We start from the raw sequence: 15,089 nt of genomic DNA on the forward strand, positions 1-15,089 counted from the left end.
ATTCCTTCTGCTGAGTGGGATTAAACAGTAAGAACACATTTTCACTGGCGCTTGAGTTATTGTAAACAGGGCCCAGGAGAGATGAGGAGGCTTTATTATCTCGCACTGGGATTTTTCCTGCTTACAGGTATGCTCCCATTTTTTGTTTATTTTTAGCTATGTAGAGTATGTAACACTGTTGGTAGGTATTTGTTATAAGTAAATATGGACTTCAAAAAATGTTATTCTTTCAGAATAAAAAATGAGAGCAGCAGAATGGTATTAAATTTACATTTTCTTTTTTAATTAATAATATATAAATCAGAAGTGTTTAGTTCAGCCTATGATTAATTGTGCATAAAGCCAAAACAGGAAATGGATAAATAGATGAAATGGGGTCTTTCTGTAGTTGTCCACCTCTGCTTGACAAAAAAACTATATACTGTAATGAACATAAATAGATTATTTGGTGTCCCACCCTTTGACCAATAATCTGTGCATCTAATACAGTACAGTTGTCATTGCTGTTGTTCTTGTTTATCATATAAATGAATAACTGATATAATGAAACCTGAAATTAGCTGCACCAATGAAATTAATTAGAAACCTACCCAACATTTAATATCTTAGGGTTCAGTCACATACCAAGAGCTGTCAACATCATTAACTTTTTGTCTCACTTTTTATCTACCGCAACAGGGTTCAAATTATTGAAGGTACCCTGCGGAGGTCTGACAAGCCATAAATTTTGGTTGCATTTAACAAACTGTCAACAAGAAAAATTAAAAATGTCTTACTTCAGGAAACATCAGCAACGTCCCTGCTAGCATTTACATAAATATTAACATTGTTATGTAAATGATTCATTGTTATCTTGGTTTCTTCTCGTCTTTCATTTGTTCAATACCCCAGCAGTGTAAAACTGTTTGATATTCAGAAACCTCAGGTATTTTGACTTTGGAAATTGTGATTGGTCAATTTGCTACTGAGCTGTGATTATTTTAGGCTCCAAAATACTTATTTACTTTGTAGTATTGCACAACAATTTTTATATGTCTGTCTGTAAATTACTGATAGTGAATGAACCAAACACCTCGTGGTATTGGCATCACTTGAATGCATCGACAGAGAGGCATAAATCCACCTTAAAAGTGCTTTGTTCAATGTGTGACCATTAAAGCACTTTGCATACAGCAGAAATGTGTAGATCAAAAACATCAGGGAATATATATGATGCTAATAATAAACTCACGCAACAAACCATTTCTGTAAATCACATTTACCGGTTAAAAAAACCCCTGTTTTATTTTACTGTATTCCTCCATTTGATGTTTTTGTTTAGCTGTAATGGTCGATGCAGATGCAGACATCTAAAATTATAGTTTAATTATTAGCAATCATCATCATTTCAGCCAACACTCTTTCCAAGTGTCTGCACACAAACACAGACGGATCATGACCCCACTCAGCCAGCCCACCTTCCTGCTCCAGCTGATATTGTCAGAGAGGTGCTCAAGATCATTGTTTCACATTTTTCCCCACCTCAGTAGGGACCTTAAATTCTTAAGCCAATCTGAATGTAACACTTTTGAATAGTACTGTATTTGTAGTATTTGATTGTAGAAATGTGTGTTTTGTCTGTAACTTGATTCCCGTAACCGGTGAAAAAAATCAGTGTTTAATATCAGTGGTTTCAGTTTTTTCAACATTTTTGTTACATGCAGCATTGTGGATATTCATTCATCGCATTTGAAACACCCTAACTCTTTTTATATTACTGGGACTAATTTGATTCAATTTTAATATGTTAAATAATGCAGAATTCGTTATCTAATGTCAATTTAATGTAATATATCTGCAGCATTATACAATTTACATAAATTTGCATAGATTTACATTTAAATACAATGCAATTTAGTAATTTACAGCATAGTAAAGAAGGACAGCCTTCGGGGAAAAAAAATGTTGTGACTTTTTGTTTTCTTTCTTTGCAGCCAGGGCAGAGACAGATTTCCAAGGGTATTACACAGCAAAAACAAAAGGCACAACTGTCACAAAAGATCTTCTTTTAAAAAAGGGAAACGCTGTTGGTCATGGCGCAGAGGTAAGACCTACAGAGACTACACATGGAAACACTGCATTGGCAGTGACTGCGAAGTTTTCAGGGGTGGTCTCATTTGACACCAGACCCCCTCATGAGAGAATTCAAATCACAAAAACATTGGCTGTAATTGCTTTATCCAGCATAGATCATTTTGTTTCGAGAAAGAGGCACAACTCTCTCACATCACTGAGACACAATCCAACAGCTCTGAGGATTCACACCGAGTCAGAAATTCCATTGATCTCTAATTATGAGAAGATCGTTTTCCCTCCTACACAAGCTGCATTTGAATCAATGAGGAATGGCACCTCTGAGCCAGAGGTCCATTTGTCTGCAAATGCAGTGAAATCCTCTCGTTTTCTCCACACTCTGCATAATAACAGGAATCAGAGAAGCTCTTTTCCTCTCGCATCTGCTGACAGAGAGTCAGGAGTTTCAGTCCTATCTGCATCTCATCCTCATGTAATTGATAACCCGGCTACACAACACAACAACGGTGACAAACGAAGTCAAGACAAGGATGAAAATGGGGTTTCAAACCTGAGAAAAAATGAGTTTCAATTCAGTACAATGCAATCTGTGTTCCAAAATGATACAGCAGAAGATTCATTGGGAGGAGGCACTGTGACAAACTTGTGTTTGACCTGCCTGAGAAATCGAAGACCAGTGTCCACTGAAGAATCTGTGGCTCAGCCTGCGCCGTCCCCTGAAACCGCCTCACACTCTCTCAGTATAAAGGGGCTCGATTTCAATGAGTTTTCAGCCTCATTACCCCATTTACATCAGCAGTCAGCAGGAGAACATAACCTAAACAAAAACAGTCACCAAACACAGAACGAGAGATATTTGGAAGAAAGGGTAAACACTGGACACCCACTATCAAAACTGTATTACATTAATATTAACAAAAATGCTTTCAACAGTGTCTCAACAAACTTGAATAATGTATTCAAGGAAAAGCAACCTTTGGTTGGCAGCAGTGGGACACTGAGCAATACCCCTGTCACCCCTGAAACTGCCCACAGCAGTCAGAAAAGTGCATTAAATGCAACTGCAAGAATGAGGTTGATTGAAGCACATAGCACAGTAGTACCCTTTAGCTTTGGTAAGCAAACCACTTCTGCAGTCAAACATCCTGAGTTTCCTTCTCTGACAGAAAGAGCTGATTCTTTGATCTCTGCATCGAGGAGCCAAACACCAGCTAAATCAAGCTCTCAGACAAAGGAGCTCATATTGAGTTTGTTACCAAAGGGCTCTGCCATCAAGGTTAAATCTGTAACCACTGAGACACATCTGACAGATACTTACGATTCCCAGACATTTACCAATTTGAAAAGCATTGTTCAGCAGACTGTTGCTGATCCCTCTGAGCCAGTCAATGAACCAGTCCTTAAAGAACCACAGATACCCGGTATTACAACCACTGAATCAGTTTTGCCTGTGAAGTTGCTTCTCTCAAAATCAGCATGGGAGTTTGTCGAGGATGTGTCTGCATTGACACTAACGACACTGCGAAGGAAGTCATCCACTGAGAGTCTGACAATAAATAGATTTGGGGGAACTCAATCACAAATCTCTCAGGAGACACCTTTTATTATGACAATGCACCAAACTTCAGCAACGTATAACAGGGATTTAATCCAAAAGTCACAAATGGTCCACAATCTGAAGCTAGGAGATAAAAATGAGCAGGTGTTGACTGTAGCTGCGGAGGATGAGGAGAAAAAGATTATAAAGAGAGAGGATGAAGGAATTACAGAGACTAAAGAGATAGCAAAGTTGCACAAAGAAGAGGAGAGCAGGGAAGGTGAAGTGCTGGAATTATTAAAATCAGATAAGATAGAAAGTGGGAACCTAGAAAAAATAATTAATACTGGAGTAGAGATAAATCATAAAACAAACATGGAGGGGGGAAATATTAAAGAGTACAAGGTAGAGAAAAGTCAAGAGAATGGTGGTGGTTCCATCAAAGAAGAGGATGTAACTTTGAGACAAGACAAAGATCCAACACGAGAGGAGGCAAGGGACAAAAGAGATGCTGAAAGAAAGGGTGTGACTAAAATAAATACCGAGAATTTCACCAAAGATGTAGCTGCAAAGCAGAGAGAGTCGTTGACAAAGAAAGGAAGAGAGGCTAGAAGAGAGGAAACAGCAAGCAAGGAAGACCTTAAACATAACAGAGAAATTGGGGTAGAGGACATGACAAATGTTCCCCTTGGGGCTACTAGTGATTCTAAAGAAGTTAACAGAGACAAAGGGCACACTGCTATAAACCCTTTTTCCTGCCACAGTTTGATTAAACAGTTGGGAGTCACTCAGCAAAAGGGCATTCATCTGGGGGAAAATACTGCACAAATTGTGAAAAATAATAACAAGAATAAGTCATTTTCCTACAAAGTGACAAGCAATCACAGACAACTAAAGTCAACTCTGAGATCTCAGAGCCCAATATTTACAAGAGTGACATCTCTTCCCAAAGAGCCGTGCACACAGATTAAACCACCTCTGTCAACCCTCGGGGCCATGTTCACAAAGCCCGGAAATACGTCTTTACTTAGTACAGAAAGTCCTAAAAAACAATTTGAAGCTACCAATTCTACGACTGCCACACTGATAAAGGTCTCAAACCACACACACACTGGAGCTAGTGCTTCAATGTTTAGAAATACAGTAAAGCCAACAATTCCTCCACAGAGCAGTGCGACTAAATCAGCTCAGCTTTTACTAAAGTGTATTACTAAGACGTTGTCACTCCCCACCCCACAATTTGCAATCACAGCCAGGGTTCTGAGACCTAATCCCCACTTTACAATAAACAGTCCTCCTCTCACTTTATCAATTATTTACAGCATTGCAAATCAGAGACATAAAATTAGTTCTGTTTCAAAGGCAAACTCACTTTTACTGACTACGAATAGGAGGCAGCAAGTGAAACACATTATTAAAGCACATTCTTTCAAATCCAGAGTCAAGGACCCTTTAAACTCTAACATGATTGAAAATATGTCTACCTCAGTGCACCCTGCTCCGCTTCAGCAGATGTATAATGACTCATCTACTAGGGGACCCACAGCTGAAACCTTGTCATCTGAGGCCCACGTTTTCAGAAGCCAGTTACAGTCTCACCAAGGGCAGTGTGCCTGTCAGAAAAGTCAGTCGTCCTCCTCCTCCTTTGACATGACTTCAGGCCAGAGGTGCTCATTCAAACTGTCAGAGCAGACAGTCCATTCGGATGCTTCGCACGCTCCTGTTGATGATAACCGAATGAGATCTGTGCACACCCTGATGGCATCAATGAGCCCTAAAGCAAAAAACGATCAATTTCCTCTCAACAACATGTCACTAGTGCGAAATACCATACTGCTGGGAGGTGACAGTTTACCTGGCACCTATAGCCTGACAGGGATAACAAGATCAGATTCAGAAAAAGAAATATTGAGGGTCGGCTCGAAGAATGAGTATGCAAGAAGAGCAAGTGGCCACGCTGATTCGTTGTTAGAGACTACTGATGAGCCAAATCAAAGTGCGAAGAACGACGGCTTGCGAGCTATTGTGACCTCATCCGTTAAAAAACAAACAGATTCAGTGAAGAATCAAATGGTGGGAAGCAGGGTTAAAAAAAACAGTTCCGGTTTTATAGCACAAACAATTGGCAGGAGTAAACACCCTGCTAATAGCACTGATGAATTCAGCTCCAGGTCTAAATTGCAGGCCGAGAAACTAGCTGTAAAAAGCACTAATGACAATAACCACAATCACCTGTTCAGTGTAGATGGCAATGATGAAGCAAACAAAATCGTGAAATCGACCCTCGACAATAATCATCTATTCCAGTTAGACGGCTATAATGAAACAAGCACTAAGCCCATCGCTGCTGCAATTCAGGCCACCCACAAGACTGAGCAGGCAATAAATAAGGATGTTCTGCCTGTTACAAATGATGTAGCCACTGTCAGGACTGTACTTGCTGAGTCACATAATCTGCCTGAAAACCTCAAAACACAGAATAATGATGTGACTAACCGTGCCATTTCTGACAAGGAGCATCATCCAAGAACAATTGAAGAGCAACATGATTCCTCCAAACCACCACCAGGTGCCGTGAGTGAAACCACTGGCGCTCACAATTATTTCCGAAGTGACCTGAAGTTTCGCAATGCAACCATGCAGCAGATTGACAGCCAGATAATAAATGGTACCTCGTCTGCTAAATCCAATGATTTTGTGTCTCCAGCTACTAGCATAAGTGGTTTTATTGTGGCCACAGAAGCTTATGAATCAATGCTAACCACTAGTGAGAGTATGCAAGTTGTTATTGAAAAGGCTTCACATGCTGAGACACAGACCAATAGTCATACTGAGCCTTTGTCACAAAGAGATCCTACTGCCAGCAAATACACCTCTGTGAATACAAAAAATGCAACAGAAACACAGAATATTGAGCTGCCTGAGCACAAAATGTCTGTACAGGCACTCAATCTAAGCCGTCCTGCCTCACCTGGTATGACGGAAACACTACATCCTACCACTGACCCTGTCCATGCAGCTTTACTAAAGGATACGCACAAAGCTGGAGGGACACCTGACAGAACACCTACAACGGTTAAACAAGTGGAATATACATCATTAAAAGTCATGAAAACAGCTCAGAAGACAAAGAGTTCTGTACATGAGAGGACTTCTGCAGAACGTAGACAGGACATAGCAGACCAACATCAATATCATCAAACCTCAATGAGTCAAGTGATACTTGGAGCTATGACTGAATTTGTCCCACCTACGGGGATCATGCCTACTGAGAGCAGTAATAAAGCAAACTGCAACGCAATTGGCTGTGCTAAGTCGGGCGAGACGACTAAAACAATGACTGGAGCACTTGAGATGGATCATACAGCTAAAAATAAAACTCATGAAAAACAGGCTGGACATATTGGAAAGGATACCGCTGATAAAAAAGCAGAAATTGGCAACTGTAGCACTGACAGCCCTGTACCAGGAAAGGCTACACAACGGGCTGCTAACATGGACTATTCAGTGCTTTCACCAGCCACCAGCACATCTGATCATGACTACGCCACTGCTGAACTGTCTATGAGAAAAAATGCCAAGAGTTTGACATATGAGCCTTTGACGAAAACACTGAGAGCAGTTGTTGAAAGGGATCATTTGGAGGGACCAGGGACACAAAAGAAGGCTCAGTTTGTAGAGAAAAGAACACAGGGAAACAGAAAGACCTCTGAAGATCAGGAGGCTGTTGCAACAGAGGTCATTTTATCTGAACCTGGAGCAACTACAGCACAGACTAATATACAGTCTACTGAGCGGACAATGCACACTGGAAAAAACACAAAAACACAGTCATATAGTGGAGTAGGTCAAAATGAGAAATCTGAAAGACAAAATGTCCGCAGCACATTGCATGCAGCAGCTAAGGAAGACACAGCAGATCAAGAGTCTGGGCGCAGGCTGTTACTGCTGGCGCCAGAGTCTGAATCAGACCTGCCAAAGCTGAAACACAGGAGGAGGACCTCACCTCATCTATATCTCTCTGGGTAATCTTATTTTATGACCCTATTATATGGGATTATGTAACAATCAGGGAATTTAATACATTAAAGAACCATGCTGATAGAAAATAGATAACTCATCAGAGCAAACTGCTTTATTTGTTCCTAAATTAATATTGTCACATGGTAATAGAGTTATGAGCAGGTACAGCTCTAAAATCCTTCCCTAAGACGCATTTAGGCAACCCCCCTAAATCCAGTGTTTGGTAGTCTGCTGTCTAAATGCGCTGCAGAGCTGAGCTATGGTGTTAGAGGGTCAGTTCTAAAGACATACAATATGTTTATAGCTATATGCTATTCTGCTTTTATTACCAACAATGAGATGTTTTACCCACTCTTAGAACTGCAGTGTGGATGAATTAGATAGGTCCATAGCCTTGGTAATATAGTACAGTCTATCATAAACCACTATTATGAGGTCATTGTTAACAGTAACACTGCATGTTAGAAGGCCTCCTGTTATTGTGATTATACTAGCATGCTGGTTATTGTTTATATACTATGTACTGCACAGCCAGGGTGTCCTTGAAGGTAAAAACACTTTTCAAAACAGCACCTAAACTTGACTTTGAGGTAAGATATGCCGTCAGTGAAATCATTCAGTGTGATGGATTGAGTGTCTTAAGCAAGTTGATTTTAAATGTACAGCAAAAGTAACTGAAACTAAATTTCTGCTTAGACTGTAAAAAACAGCCAGCTAGGTCATAACCCACTTTATGACCTAAAGACTCACACAGTAGGCCCTAATGGTGCTTTAGTTAAAGGAACAAACAGCAGGTCTACTGTACAACTTATTGTTTCCTTTTGCAAATACTACTACTAATAATGATGTGAATCTATTGCCAGTGTAACGGAAGTTTCAGAAGACTTGTGTGGCAGTGGGAACTACACGGCAGAGATGAGTCTGAACCTGGGGAGAGGTGTAGAGCCTGGCGATGCTGTGCCTGCACTGGGGAATCTCAGAGTTGTTATCAACCTGAAGACAAACAACAGTCGGGTAAACCTTGAAGTCACCTCCTGTTGCCTGTCCCCAACCACCCAGCCGGACCTCGCTAACTCCACCTGCTGTCTTTTCTCCAGGTACACAGAATAACCTAAAACAAGGTTGGAAGGACAAGTAGAAAATACATTCCCTGTGGTATTAAAATCTCCATAAGACAAGCAAAGTAAATACACAATAAACTGCACACCTAGCCATCTGGACTGCATTTGATAAAAAAAAAAAGAAATCAAGTATTTTAAATGCGATGCCTCATTTTAAAGAAAGGATCCACAATTTTCCACATAATTTTAAAATCGGACATTTGTTTTTTTATTCAAATACTATAAGACACATTGAGGTAGAATGCTCTGCCTCGTACTGCCAGTGCTTCAAAATGTGTTACAAGATAAACGATGTTAGTAAAATTCATATCAATCCAGGGAGTTACAGGTACCTTTTTATGTCCTGGAAATTCTCGGCTCAGTAAACAGAGGACTGCTGTTGGTTGATGGTGTTATCTCTCTGAGCCAGCATAGCTCAGATAGATGGGGATGCAGTGTACCCCTGCATATTTAGCAGCAGTATAAATGCGCAACCTCTAAAGTATGTGTGAATCGTCTGGCTGTGTACTTTCACTGCGTATCTGAAGGGAGCACTTGTAAAAGACGTGGGTGCACTTGGGACAAATCATTTTATTATGTATTATGAGGAAAAACGGGTGTGTTTAACAATGCCCTGAAATTATTGTGAATTTATAATTGGATGCTGAGTGCGCTAGGAAATAATAGCATACTGGTGAATCAATTCTAGACAATAATTCTGAACGTAAATACATAGGTTATACCTATCCGAGAGCAACACAAAGCAAAAACTAATCTTGATATAACAGGGTTTCTTTGCTCAGAGGCTGTCTTTGCTCTGTATAAAATACTGATAACAAGCTCATCTGTGCTTTTTGTATGTTGCTACATGGAGACTTCCCCTTCAGGATGTGCTCACTTTTGCCATTCTTCCTCAAACATGTCACAATTTAATACGGAAAGAAATGACTCTGCTCAGGTTGGACTGTGTGTTTGTGCTGGTGCTTCAGGTTAGCAACAGAGCCAGTGGGGATCACACTGCTGCCCAGTGCCCTGTCAACCAGTGCCAGCTTCACCATCAATCTCTTCCAGATGATTAATTACTCAGTAGTGTACCTACACTGTGATCTCAGTGTCTGCCTGAGGAACCGCTCTGACTGCGAAAGGGTAAGTCTACAGTGGGTGCACAGTGTAATGAATGCGAGAGGAGGAGAGAATGAGAGTGGCTGAGAGTGATTTAAATTTAGTGACACAGGTTGGGACACAGTGAGAACAAGGACACAGACGAGGAGTGAATGGGCCGATGTAGTAAATAGACTGGGGAGACGACCACAGAGGGAAAAGGGAAGAGGTAAATTAATGGGTGGCTGAATATGATAGAAAAGCAAGGAGGAGAGGACGGATTGTTTGCAGAAAGATGATAAAGGCTTTTGAAAGTGAAAAGGGAGGGTGCATGATTAAAATATCCTGTCATAGCTATAGAAGAACCACTTTCCGAAAGCAAAAAGAGAGACGTAATGACTAAGGCCCCAGCTGACAGCCAAAGACACACAGCCTAAAACATCTGTCATGTTATTATGTTCTTCGAAGGCAAGATAAGGTCTTTGCAAAGTTACAGAACAGCACTAGCAGGCAAGCAGAGGACACTGATTTTAACTGCTGTCTCCTGCTATTGTGGGAATGAGGCTTCTAATTTAATGGGAAAACCTGAAACATCTGACAGGAGTGTGTAAGAGGGCAAAGGTGAAACCGAGGATAAACTCTATAGAGTCATATTGACGTCTGCCTTTGTAGGGCACTTCTAGCTCTCCCAACAGTTAGTGTTCCCTCATGCTTTCTAGTATTTCAAATACTAAGATTATTTATTTTCTTTATTCTTTATTTATACTCTTTCTTTGCAGAAACAGATTGTTTACATTCATTACAAGGTGCCTACATTGGTGTAACTGATGTCTAAATGCATTGCTAAAATATGATTACAGTAGGTGCAATGTGTGAACTTTCATGTCCTTCCATACAATTTGTGACATTCTCTGCGTGCATTGATTCCCACCGTCTTTGATATGATCTTTCTTTGTTGGCGCTTGATGTAAGGCTTCACATTTCTCTGAAACATTTTATTTACCTAAGAGCTATACTTTATATTCCAACTACCTTGTTAGAAAAGATCCAACTCAGAGCGGGCTGCTTAGATTAGAAGAAAGAGCTTTGCTTTTACCCTGAAACCCTCCTCCATCCCTCTACAGGAGAGAGATATTTCAACTCCTGGGCTTTTATCCAATAAAAAAAAAATCTGTGCCTCAAAAGAAACATCAGAGAGGTGCACCTGTATTATTTCAATTACTGTTTCTGCACATTGTTCTTGTTAACTTCTCTGATAATCAAGAACACCATCCTTCCTCCCAAAAGTTAATTACCTGTTAGCTATCATATTTCATGTTCACATGTAACATGCAGTATTTCCCTTGTCTTTGTGTAGGAGTGCCTTCAGCAGAGGAGTGCATTTCCCTTAGACAGTCCAGAGGCTATTGTTACCAATCTCAGAAATCGTATATCCTTTGGTCCCATGTTGAAAGAACTGAAGAATTCTACCTTCCTGGAGGCAATAGGTACTTATTAGCTGTGCCTCAAAAATAAAGAAAAAAGAAATAGAAATATATATATATATATATATATATATATATATATATATATATATATATATATATATATACAGTATAAATCTTACATCAATCTATGATAACAGAGCAGTTATGGGCATTTATGCTGCAGGACAGGAAATGAGAGATGATCATGTTTATCTATAGGATGTTTGGAAAGATACTGGTTGTTAAGTGGATGTAAAATAAATATAGCTGTTTGTGGGTTTTTCAGATTGTACACAAACAAATCTTGGAGGTGGCTTCATGTCAGATTATTTCAGTTTCTTTCCGTTTTCAGACCCACCAGAGCTTGACCTGGTTCTGATCATTGTCAGTCTGGTGGTCGGCTCCTCTCTTGTCACAGTACTGCTGCTGCTGGTGTGGCTGGCCTACCGTCGCCGGGCAATCTGGCCGCTCCACTCGGCAGCCCCGCCACGAGCCTGCTGTGGCTGTATGCACCCGGGAGGTGACTTGATCCTACCGTGACCAAGGAGGAACTGCTGCCAATTATACTGATCACGTCCTCAGCAAAATATCTGCAGACAATTACATTAGTCAGCAGACGCTGAGGCAGTCAATCGTATTAACCACAGAGCAGAGGTGGTCAGTCGCATCAACCGCTATATTCCAGACTAGACGATCAGGAGAAATCCAATTCACTCCTCCTCTCATAGGTGACACAGCTGTTGCAGTCAGATTTCACACTTAACCAAGAGCAGTCTATTACCATTCGTTGAAAATAAACATTATCTGCAAATAGAAAACCTGCTGATTCCTTTATTTTCCTTAGTGGCAACAAATCAATACTGATTGTATCCACCTTTGAGATTGATACTATTAATCCTGGTTTATTATAATCTATGTATGCTAGACTTGACACTTATACGAGACCCTGTGGTAGAATTTGTAGGCAAATCATCTCCCATCGGGTCAGGGAAATTCAATCTATGACTGCAAGAGAACATACAGTATATGAAGCGTCTGCAATGCCGGTTTTAATTCATCAAATCATTAATGATGCCCTAATATTACGATAATGGTAAATGATTTAACTGTGTAATTAATCATCATCTATTATATTATGATTGGTTAAATATACTGTTTCCAGTTCTTCTCCAAAAAAAGAAACTCTCGCTTGTTTAGCATTATTGACTCTGATTTCATGAACCTCTGACATGAACCTGTGTGTATTAGTGTAATAACATTATCTACTTATAACACTGTAAACACAGTGTGTAGTGCACAGCTTTGCAGAATGCTAAAAACACTTCTAATAAAGATCACAGCAGTTACCTTTGAGTTTGTATTTTTTTCTAACTGAATAGGAAAAGAGTAGGAGATAACATATTCAATCATTTTAATCAGTCACTTTCCCCCAAACTGCATGAATTAGCTATAACCTTGACATTGCAAATTTGAGTGAGTTTATTGATTATACTGTCAAATATCCTGCAAAAGAGTGCTAGCTGATGTGGAATAATTGGTGTATCAAATAAAGCAAAATGCAACAAGGTACAAAGGCAACATAAATAAATTATCACATTCATAAACATTCACTGAAGAAAGTTTAGTCAACGGCAGGTGAAAACCTGTGTTGGATGCTTTTTATTTACCTCATCTCATTTATCTTCTACAATGGTTTGATGAAGCCTGCATGGAGAAGTTGCGTAACCAACCTTTTACCACTGTCAATCAACCTCTGGTATTAACGCAGCAGTAGTAATATTAAAATGTGTATACATTGTGCATGCACATTCTTTAATGGAAACTCTCTGAAAAAAATGGAATAGAATTTATGCTGCAATTGGATTGAAACCTGATCATTTCCACAAAGAAGCTAAACATCACCAAGGATGTATTACATGCATAAAATCAATTTAAATAGTTTGCCCGCTGTGTAAAAGTATGTCTAAGAAATTTGTATAGCAGGCAAATGAAAACTCACACTGCTGTATATTAAGTCCGATTTACATTTCAAGGACTTCTAAATTAGATTTGAGGATTTACTCACATGTAAATCTTGGGCTTCATCAGTCTCAAGTGACTAAATCATGGCTCTTTCTCCAGTACTGTACCGTACATGTGACCTGCACGTCTCTAATCCTGTAGAAAAACAAGTCATTAAATATTTACACAGGGTAAGAATTTGGTTAACACACACAAACACACACACACACTCACACACACACACACACACACACACACACACACACACACACACACATACACACACACACACACACACACACACACACACAAAACCAGCTTGGGAGCTAGACAGGAGCCAATTAATAAATCTGGTGTTCTCTACCATTTACCGTGGTGTACTAATTAGACACCTCCTGACTCTTCATGTTTAGCATGGTCTGTTTTCACAGAAAATCGATCAGGGACCATAAAACTGTTCAGCTATTAGAGGATGAGGGGGGCACTGAAAAAGTTTTTTTTTTCTCACCACTTGCAAAATGGGATTGGCTGAACTGCAAAATGTTGGTTCCATCAATGAAGACCGACTTTTCCCCTCAGGTAGCCTATCAGAAATCTGATCACGAGTGGAACATCAATCCACGAGTCTGTCCTAAATAATAGTTTGAGTTATTGAAGCATGAAGCTGTCACACCTGCATACATACAATATTATAAAGAAGAAGGCTTGGGGGAGCAAGGATTTGCAGGAAGGTGAGACTTGAACTAAAGCAATCAGGAGAGTATTGTCCACTAAAAGAACAGATACAGGTTGTGGAATGCAGAGCAACAGAATGATGATGCTACTGTATTTCCTGTTAATTGTTACATTAATTATTCCTGTTGTGTTTTCTTGTGTTCCACAGTTTGACAGCCCCCCCAGAAGGATCTACAGTGTACTAATGTGCTGCAAAATAATCAATTATTTAGTCACCTAGAGTGGGAGAATTTTCACTTGTTGGGTGTCTGCAGCTTGATGACAACACAGACACACAGTCTGTGGGACTTTAAGTCTAAATGCAAATGATCCCAAAAAAGTGCACCCTCTGTTTCGTCTACACTGCAGGGTGAGCCAGCAGATTTAAAAGGAGCAGGAGGAGGGGAATCCTATTGAAGTGGAATTAATATTAAAACCATTTTAGAAGTGAAGGCCTGAACAAAGACTCACCTCAGAGCAGGAGGGCTGAAAATCTCTAAAGACATTTAGGTGCAAAGTAGAGAAGAAATTCTGACATCTAACCGCTCTCTCATGAGACGTACATTATGGATCAAATCGTAGCATTTACATTTTTAGTTCTTAAAAGCTGGGGAAAGACAGAGACGATGAGAGATGGATGGCTGCCCGGCGAGATTTGCAAACAGTTGTGGGTTTGTGGTGGAGATTTGCATCATGCTCTCAGCAGGAACCATGTTGAGTGTAAAAGTGCTAAGTGTAAGGAATGAAGAAACCCTCATTAGATGCCCAAATATTTATTTGACAGCTACTAGTGACCCACATTTTATATGTTTACATCTTTAAATCTACATACGCAAGTTCATCTCTTTCTGTAACATTACATTGCGAAAGACCCAATGTCCCTGCATAAATTTAGCCATAAAGGAGGTTGAGTGGTAAAGTCTATAAAACAGAACAGCAGGTGGGAATAAAAGTGAAGGTGCTGTGGGACATCTTTGTTTCCCAACCTTCTGAATGAAATTACTATCACCGTAATCCTCTTGCATAAGCCAGGAGGTTGAAAGCTTTTTTCTCTTTCAAAGAATACCCTGTTTT

At 39.9% G+C, this 15,089-nt stretch overlaps 1 protein-coding gene across 1 annotated transcript; it reads left to right on the forward strand.

Annotated features, from left to right (window-relative positions):
* The first annotated feature begins 1,983 nt into the window (after nucleotides 1–1,983).
* Nucleotides 1,984–12,632, forward strand: LOC137129540 (serine-rich adhesin for platelets). The gene is made up of 5 exons (XM_067508810.1): nucleotides 1,984–7,635; nucleotides 8,497–8,730; nucleotides 9,723–9,879; nucleotides 11,192–11,321; nucleotides 11,653–12,632. Exons 1-5 carry the CDS (start codon nucleotides 2,378–2,380, stop codon nucleotides 11,838–11,840), a joined length of 5,967 nt encoding a protein of 1,988 aa, XP_067364911.1. The 5' UTR covers nucleotides 1,984–2,377; the 3' UTR covers nucleotides 11,841–12,632.
* Nucleotides 12,633–15,089: the final 2,457 nt, after the last annotated feature.

This window comes from Channa argus, chromosome 6 (genome assembly GCF_033026475.1).
Source record: "Channa argus isolate prfri chromosome 6, Channa argus male v1.0, whole genome shotgun sequence".
In the NCBI taxonomy this organism is placed as follows: domain Eukaryota; kingdom Metazoa; phylum Chordata; class Actinopteri; order Anabantiformes; family Channidae; genus Channa; species Channa argus.